An 8854-nucleotide genomic window follows, 5' to 3' on the forward strand; every position below is an offset into this window, starting at 1 on the left:
GGCGGCGGGGCGCGGCGCCGGGTCCGCTCCTGCGGTTGGCTCTGGAGCGCTGCGGGGGCGGGGCCTTAGGGGGCGGGGCCTTCGGGGGGCCAATGAGCTTCCTTCTGGCGCGGAGGGCCCGCCCCCTTCAGCCCTGGGCTCCTGTCTCCGGGACTCCGCGGGTCCCAGCGGGGGTCGGGGTCTGGCTGGCTTGAGTCGGGGGGAGGCACGTCCTTCCACCCCTCCGAGTCCGCCGCAGAGCCTCGAGCCGTGTCCCCATCCTGGGGCGTCCTCCGGCCGGGTGTCCATTGGATGTGCGGCCGTGGCGTCTGGAAACTGATTTGCTGAGTCACTCGCTGCACTTCCCTCCGGGGCAGCTGTTGGCATTAAAAAGGCTTATCGGGCCCCGCGGTTCAGGGGCCAGTGATCGCCCAACGGTCTGCCGGGAGGAGCCCCCATTGTGGGGCGGTGGCGGTCTGAGCCGACCCGAATAACTCAGTGTGTCTGCCGGGCCCGGAAGCGGGGATCTCCCGGGCCAGACGGGCGCCCCAAGACCCACCTGCGCTGGCCGTGTGTGCGGGTGGCTCATGGAGAGGACGGTGAAGCACTGCAGGCAGTGGGGCCCAAATTTGAACTTTACTCTCTCTGCGTGGGGCGAGTGTCCCAAAATGCGGAGGGAAAGGTCTGTGAAGGTGGGCTGTTGGAGACCCAGGGTGGAGGCTGTCCCGGGAGCTGGGTGACAAGGCAGGCCCAGTGAGGAGAGGGAGTGAACACGGGTTGCAGGTGAGGCGTGTGGATGCGTTGAGTGGACAGTCCTTCATGTGGTTTGTACTAGGCTTGGCCTGGAAGCCAGTTAATCAAGAGTTGGACTCTGTGCCTGCCGACCAAGTCACCAGGCCAAACCCAGTGGCTCACAGTCCTGTCGTCTGACTCCTAGGTTCTGGAGGACACATGCCAGCGGCAGAACTTCAACCCCAGCGAGTACGATCTGAAGTGAGTGTGCTAGGGTCCGGTCCTGGTCTGTCCGGGCCATCCGCCCCTCCCAGGACCCTGCCTGGGGGTGTAAACCAGCAGAAACCTACTGTCTCACAGAAACCCCAAGTCCAGGTGTGGGGCAGGGCCACACTCCCTCTGAGGCTCTAAGAGAGCAGCTTCCTTCCCTGTCCCAGCTTCCGGGGCCTCCAGCTGCTCCCTGGTTTGTGGCTGCACTCGGCCTCTTCCTCCTCCTCACGTGGCCTTCTCCCTGTGTGTCGTGTGTCTTTTCCTCTTCTGTCTCTTATAAGGACACTTGTCATTGGATTTAGGGCCCACCCAAATCCAGGATGACCTCATCTCAAGATCCCTAACTCAGTTTTATCTGCAAAGTTCCTATTTCCAAGTAAGGTCCCATTCATGGGTTTTGGGGGTTAGGATGTGGATGTGTCTTTTTAGGGGTCTCTGCGGAGGGTTTCCGTGTTTGTTTGTATCTGTTCTTGGTGGGGCTCTGAGGGAAGAGGAAGTGGTCGTGAAGATGTGGGCAAACTTGCAAACTTTCCCCCGCAAACAACTGTGGATCCTGGCGGCCTCATGGTGCCCTGGAGTTGCATGCCTGGGTCTTAGTGTGCGGGTGTGTTTCTAAGGAGAGGGCTTTTGGCACGTCCTCAAGTGGTCTATTTTTTTTTTTTATTTAAAAAAAAATCTTTTTTTAACGTTTATTTATTTTTGAGACAGAGAGAGACAGAGCATGAACAGGGGAGGGTCAGAGAGAGGGAGACACAGAATCTGAAACAGGCTCCAGGCTCCGAGCTGTCAGCCAGAGCTCGACGCGGGGCTTGAACTCACGGACCGCAAGATCATGACTTGAGCCGAAGTCGGACGCTTAACCGACCGAGCCACCCAGGCGCCCCTCAAGTGGTCTAAAACAACAAAGGAATCAGCACCCTTCCTTGGTGGCCTGTGGGTTTCTGTCCCACCTGAGGAACTTCTCCCCTTAGTGACTTGTCTTGGTGTGGCTGTCCTCACCTCGGACAGAGGAGAGCCTGTGCTGCCACTGAGAATCCCAGGGCCCCGCTCCAGGCTCCGGGCTGTGTCCTGGCATCCACTCACAGAGCTTCGAGCTCTTTCTGGTTTCCCCGACCTGCCCGAAGCAGGCTAGAACTTTCCCGAGCAGAGCTAGGCACATACACCCCTCAGTAGCTCCGGGGTGCATTTTTATTTTCTGCATCTTCTGGGCCTGCTGCTGCTTCAGGCCTGGGGAGGGGGCTGGGGTGCCCCCTGGTCTGTCCATGAGGGTGACCCATTTCTGGTTTCTCCCTCTTGCTCTGTCCTTGTTAGCTCAAAGCTGAGTCAGTGTCTACTTTTCCTTTCCTTTGAAAGATCCGCTGCAGACAGGCATCCACTCTGTCTCTGCAAGCTGGCAGGCTGTACCTGTGTTCCTGCAGCCTTGGGGGCACTGGCTGGGGAATCGCCACGTGGACGCGAACACTGCTCAGCTTAGTCCCTGCTCCCAGCAGGGCTGTGCTGGGCACTGTGTGCAAGCTGGGCTGTATTAGGATCTGCAGGGCAGCCCGTGAGCTGTGGCCTGTTTTGCAGGTTTCAGAGGAATGTTCTTGACCTCTCTCTCCAGTGGAGATTTGCCAACCTGCCCAATAACGCCAAGCTGGAGATGGTGCCTGTCTCCCGGAGCCGCGAGGGGCCCGAGAACATGGTAGGTGGCTCCCCTGGAGGGGCCCGGCAGCGCTGCCTGTGGCTCTCTGGGCTGTTGGGACGACAGGATGCTGTAGCAGGCTGAACGGGTGGGAGGAGCTGTTGCAGTGATTGGGGGAGGGGGCGGTGAATGGAGGGATGTGCCGGGCGAGGCTCGTGTCCTCACACCCTCACCACTTTCTCAGGGTCGGTGGTTGATTGGAAACGAGTCTTTCGGTCTCTGCTCTGAATTGATCTTTGATGGGGGGGGTGGGGGGGCTACCTGTGCTGTCAGCCAAGCACCTCGGAGCCTGCGGTTTCCTGTGGATGTGGTACAGCTTCGCTTCGGGCGGGAGCACACGTGGCCCAGGGGCTCAGGCTTCACCCTGGGCCTCCTCACAGGCCTTGCTGGGACCACAGCCCGAGTCTTGGACCGTGGCCTCCTGCTTCCTACCAGATCAATTACTTAGGACTTAGAGATTGAGCAGAAGACAGCACAGTTACCGTGGGTGGAAACAATAACCACAGTGCTGGTGTATCTCTGCAAGCCCCCCAGACACCGCAGGGGAGGTGGTTCATCCCTGTCGAGAGACAAGGCGGCTCGGGCCTGCGGACATCAGTTAGCACTCCGGAGCCCATCAGGAGTCGGGCGGCGGGGACCGGCCCCAACACCCCTCTTTTCACATGGAAGGAACCCTGACTTCCCTTGGGGATTCCTTGGGGCTGCCAGGGGTGGTGGGGAGCTTCTCTCGCGCTTTCACACAGAGCGGCTCGTCCTCTGTTACCGGGACTCCATGTAAAGGCGCGCTTGAAGAAAAGAGTGTCTTGGCCAAAGTGGCAGGGAAGCGGGCCTGGGCACCCAGCACTCACCGTGACAGACGGGCCTCAGGGAGGTGCTCGTGGGCGTAGGGACACACGCTCGCCCCGGCTCTGCGCACGCGTCCTCCGGTGTGTCTGTCACTCAGCGGAAGGACCCGAAAGGAGTGTCTTCTGGGGCTGTAGACTTACGTCCCCACTCGGCACAACAGTTGTTACACACAGAGCTTCAAGAACAGTGTGTTCGTTTGTGAAAAACGCTCAGAAGACGTAACACGCCTGTCGTTTGTCTCTGCGGAACAAGTTAACCCAAACTGTGGCGACTGAAGACACAGCGATGAACGTGTGTGGGGTGTGCAGGGGGGACAGCGCTTCCTTACCCCCAGGAGTCCGCGTCCTGCCGCCCATGGGATCCCGGGGCCCCGAAGGAGAGGTGTGTGCTCTCTGACCCGTGCCCTGGGCGGCTGCTTCTCTTCCTGACTCGGTTTCCCAATCTGCACCCCTCAGGTTCGCATCGCTCTGCAGCTGGACGATGGCTCCAGGTTGCAAGACACTTTCTGTTCAGGCCAGACGCTCTGGGAGCTTCTCAACCATTTTGCCCAGACCAGGTGAGCGTCAGCGAGCAGGTTCTGGGCTCTGCCCTCTATGGCGAGGCTGCTGCTGGGTCGGCGGGGCTGGTCTGGAGCCACAGCCCGAGGTTCGCCGCGGCCGGAGGGTGTGCCTTTAGGGCTCTCCGATCTTGCTGAGAGGACGGGTTTGAGATAAGGGGGCCGCCTTCATCAGCTGCCCCCAGTAGGTGCTGGCCGCCACAGCTCATCCTTTTTCCTGGGCTTCCTGTCATGACAGTGGCGCCTTGCCCTCCCGGAAGACAAAGCCATGCTTCTGTCTTTGTGGGGGGCTTGGTGAGCAGTGAGGGGGACAGGGAGCTTCTGGGCTCCTCGGTGGACAGAGGCTTCAGGTGTAAAACTTCCTTAGGAAAATGGGTCACGTTTGAAAAGAAACCGTTAATGATATTTGACAGGTGTCAGTTTCCATCTGGTAATTAATGGTTTAAATCTTAGTCCCGAATGCGTCAACATGGTAGCGTCTTACTTTCCTGTCTTTCGTTTTGGCATGGAAGTCTTTGTGCTCTTTTGAAGGTCTTGGCCCGCGGCATAGAAGGGACCGTGGGAGGGCGCAGTGGTCACTGTGTGGCCCCGGACAAGTTGCTTGCCGTCAGGGGCGGTGTGAGGACGGGAGAGCAGGGCCTGGCCCCGAGGTTTGTCTGTGCGGCAGAGGGGACTCTGGGCCCTCACGGGGACGGGGTCGCCTAGGAAGGCCCATCTAGTCTGACTGCAGCGCCCGCCGCCCCTGCCGTCACCGCACCCGGACTCCTGCTCCCCGCCGACGTGGTCCCGTGCGGGCTTCCTCTTCCCGTGTCTCCTGTGTCGGACCTTCTTCCCACGGGGCCGTGGGGGCAGCTGTGCCGAGAGCATGGGGCTCCCCTCCGCTCCTACGGGCCTGGGCCCCTGCGGCCGGGCCTGCCTCCCCTCCAGCCAGCCTCGACGTCCTCCGCAGGCGCTCCTGGGGAGCCCCTGCTCAGGGGTCTTTGGTAGTAGAGGCACGTGGCACGCCCGACGGCAGTCCGCGGGCCGCCTCACTGTGCCACCCGTGGCGCCTGCTGTCTTGCTTTCCCAAGGGGGCGGGGGTGCTTCTGCAGCTCAGAGCCCTGTGCCGCCGGCACCTCCCTCTCTGCTGCTGCTCCGTGCTGCTGGGAAGATGAGGCCTCTGCATCTGTCTCTCCTTTGTCCTTTCATTCGTCCGGCTCAGGCCGGGCGGGGCTGAAGCAGGGAGCCGGGGCCTGGCCTCGCAGAGCTGACCTCTGTGAGGAGCTAACAGGCAGTCCTGCAGAGCCACAGGAAGACTTCGCAAAGGAGGAGGCAGGGCACCTTGGGATGTGGTGGGGCAGCATTTTCTGGGTGGCGGGGGAGGTCTCAGGAGCAGCTGTACCAGGATCTTGGAGGGAGCCCTCTGGGTCTAGGGGACATTAAGTGCAAAGGCCCCGTGGCAGGAACAAGGAACAGGAAGAATTCCTGGAATACAGGTGTCATTCTCCCTCCCAAAAGGCAACTGAAACGATAGGAGAGGATTTTACGAAGGTATTACTCAGAGCCCGGGCGATGGCAGCACTGGGTCATGGGTGAGGCGGACCATGGCTGGGCAAGGAGGCTAGAGTGGGAAGGCAGGTGGTAGATGAGGTGTAAGGAGCCATGGGGCCTTAGCTGCCTTCCGCTTTATGCTGCTGGCCCTGGAGGTGGTCCTGGGTGTGGAGCCTCAGGGCTCTCTGGACGGGGGTGCCCTCACCGTTCAGGCTGTTGCAGGAGCATGACCCCCCTAAACACTCGCAGCTCCCACTGTAGAGGGTGTGCGTGGCTCCCCGGATCACTGCCTGGGCACTGACAGCCGACTGCACTGCCCCTCGGAGCCCAGATGTCTGAGCAAGCCTCTGGCGTATGAGGAGGAGACCGTGAACTGCAGGGACAGAGCGACAGCCTCTGTTCGCGTTCTCAGGACGGAGAGGCAGGTGGAACGAGAGCTGGGTGCGGTTGAACAGGCAAGTGCAGAGACCAGGAGGAGCCCTTGGAAGCAGGTAGGGAGGCGTATGGGTCAGCCGCAACTGTGGCTCAAGCGGCCACAATCCTTGTTGCGCGTGAGGAAGCTCGTGGGTCTGAGCACCCACCATCCTGCCCAGTTGCCTGAGGCTCGGCGGGGCGGGGCTGGCCGGCGGCCACCCCTGGAATTGAGGGTACAGGGTCCTGGCCGTTTTGGCCAAGGCTCGGGAGGGAGCTCACCTCCTCTGCGGGAGGAAGAGACAGAGCCAGGCGGCTGAGCGTCAGGATGGGACAGGCAGAGGATCTGGGGCCCAGGCAGCTGGCTCCGGGAAAGAGAAGAGGGAGGCGGGGGGAGGGGGGGATCGTGGCAGTGCAGTGGAAAACGGTGCTAGGACCGGACGCTGCATTTCCAGACTGCGGTGCTCCGCTGTGAGCACTGGAGCCGGACGAAGGGACACCGCAGGCCCGCGGAAAGGCCCCAGGCTCCCGGCAGCACCACCAGGAGGGCGGCTGACCGGTGCCTTCACCTGCTGCAGGAAAAGCGTTTACCCTAGAATTATCTGTCAGAATATCAAAGGCGTGGATGGAACCAAGCGGTGTCTAGGCCTGAAAGGTCGCACGGTCTCCCCTTGCACGTGCTCTGAGGACGCCGCCGAGGCCACCGCACCGAAGGGCGGGCAGGGTCCACCCGGGAGGAGCTGGACACGCGCGCCAAGGGTCCCGCCTGACGGAGGGACGCACCGGCTCCCTGCCCTGGAGGCTGGGGCTGGCGGCGAGGAGTAGCTCAGAGTTGGGCAGCCGGGTCGCCCTGCCGTGAGGACCTGCCTCCAGAGGAGACTGCAGTACTTACGTGCAAATAAAACCGAACAGCGTCGGAAACCTGGAAACCGGTGTTTCCAAAAGACCCCAGTCCCCTGCGACGGATTCTGTCCCCTGCGGCAACGCGTAGGATCTGGTCCCCCGGCCGGTGGTGGCTGGAACTAGACAGGGTACCGGTGGAGGGTGCCGAGGGTTCTGGGACTGGCCTTTCAGCCCCGGCCGGTGGGGTCAGCTGTTGATGGAGTGTGAGGAGCGGAACAGGGGAGTGGAGACCGCTCTTGGGAGAAGCTGGGTGGCGTCAGGAGGAGCTGGGCCCCCTCAGGTCGCTTCAGTTGGCCGCGGGGTGTCCGTGAAAGTGTGTGAGTGGGAGCAGAGCAATTTGCCTCCTCTACGTGCTGCTTACGAAGGTACCGTAACATCTCTAGAAGTTTCCTCCCGGCACCCTTGCCCCAGCCGTGCGGCTGCTGCCCCATCTGTGTCCCACCGGCTCCAGGCAGGGCAGGCGCTTCTCCGCTCGTGCTTTCCTGGGAAGCTGGCGCCACTAACCACGGAGCAGGGTCCACAGAAGGGAGGGCAGGTGGCATCTGTGGCCACAGTCACGGCCCCATGCCTGATTGGCGGGGCTTGGTGGGGCCGAGCTAGGGCCTTGCAGGGGCTGCGCCTGCCGCTGTGGGACACCGCTGGTGCGGACGTGTGCGTGGTCCCGGGATGGATCTTCGCGCAGCGGGGACGACACGCCAGGACTCACGGCAGCTCCCGTGCTGGCGGGGGCGGGGGGGGGCAGGCAGCTCTGGGAATTCCAAATCTTCACGGGACAGGATGAGCGGGAAGCGGGTTTTTCAGGAGGAGGTAAGCCTCTGAGCGACAGGCTTGGCAGGGAGCCGTCAGGTGAGTGCGCGTCCTGGGTCCACTGTGGGTCAGGTCGTGGCTCCTGTGCACGGTGGCTCTGCCCTGACCGCCAGCATCTGGATCACCTAACCGGCCACGGGACGTGCCACATGTGCCACACGTGTGGGCTGCAGAGGTAATTCAGACTTTTCTGGTAGCCACATCAAAAGAACAGGTGAAATTAATTTCAGGATTATGGCGGACTTGACTCAGTGTGCCCAAAGTACTGTGCTTTGAACATGTGATTAACGGGAAAATGAGACATTGTTACATTCTTTGTTGGATGGAGAACTTTGACATCTGGCGCGTCTCACACTTGGACCGGCCTTCCTACGGCTGCGGCCGTGTCCGTGCTCAGTGCCCACGTGGGCCTGGTCGCCGCCGCCGCCGCTGCCTCTGCTTGGCCTGACCGGCCCTCCCCCCACCTCCTCCTTGGGCACATGCTGCAGGGAGGGCCACCAGGAGAGGGGCTCTGTCCTGGTGCCCTGTGTCCCCTGCTCCAGTCCGTGGCTCTGTCTCTGTGCTGCGTCTGACTGGTCAAAGCAGCAGGGCCTCGAACATCCCCGAGAGGGGCTGCCCGCGAGTTTGGGGACCAGCCTGCGGTCACACTGAGGGGGTGCATGAGCCACGCCCGAGAGCTTGCGGGCGGCCAGAGGTGTGGATGCCGGGGTGTTCGTTCAGAGCTCTGGGGCACCGTCCTGCCATCTTTCCTTGGGAAGAAAAGGAAACTTCCCTCTTGAAACTGACCCTGCTCGGTCTGCCCTGGAGGAGGGGGCCCCGCGGCTCCCTGCGGCCCTGACCTCATCTCCGTGTTGGGATACGAGTGGCCCGGCCCCTCGGGATGTGGCCTTGCCTCCTCGTGGCAGCCGAGTCTGAAGTCACAGCTCTGTCAGTCCCAAATAGGTGATGTAAATAGAAGGGTCCGGATGTCTGGCTTGCCTCCCGCATGGCGTCCTGCCAGGAGCTGGCCCTGGGTGGACAGACATCCCGTGTCCGTGGGGACAGCGTGTTTGTGGCAAGTGAAGCCAGTAGCAACGGTGTCTCTGCCCCGCCCGGCCCTCCCCGCCGGCCCATGGCCCAAGCGGGAGCGGCTTTGC

At 61.9% G+C, this 8854-nt stretch overlaps 1 protein-coding gene across 8 annotated transcripts in view; it reads left to right on the forward strand.

Moving 5' to 3' along the window:
• Window positions 1-121: 121 nt before the first annotated feature.
• Window positions 122-8854, forward strand: part of ASPSCR1 (ASPSCR1 tether for SLC2A4, UBX domain containing) — a 26634-nt gene continuing 17901 nt past the window's right edge. For 3 of the 8 annotated variants that reach the window (XM_040456695.1, XM_040456700.1, XM_040456699.1), the window contains exons 1-4: window positions 123-578; window positions 917-972; window positions 2551-2665; window positions 3967-4067. In XM_040456695.1, the coding sequence (XP_040312629.1) occupies window positions 567-578; window positions 917-972; window positions 2551-2665; window positions 3967-4067 (284 nt within the window). In that variant the 5' untranslated portion in view covers window positions 123-566. Of the gene's footprint in view, window positions 763-916; window positions 973-1283; window positions 1358-2550; window positions 2666-3966; window positions 4068-8854 lie in introns of all 8 variants that reach the window. The other 5 variants (XM_040456698.1, XM_040456694.1, XM_040456696.1 and 2 more) reach the window with 5 other exon arrangements.

The sequence above is a fragment of the Herpailurus yagouaroundi genome, unplaced genomic scaffold, assembly GCF_014898765.1.
Source record: "Herpailurus yagouaroundi ecotype Mexico unplaced genomic scaffold, PumYag 217, whole genome shotgun sequence".
Classification (NCBI taxonomy): Eukaryota; Metazoa; Chordata; class Mammalia; order Carnivora; family Felidae; genus Herpailurus; species Herpailurus yagouaroundi.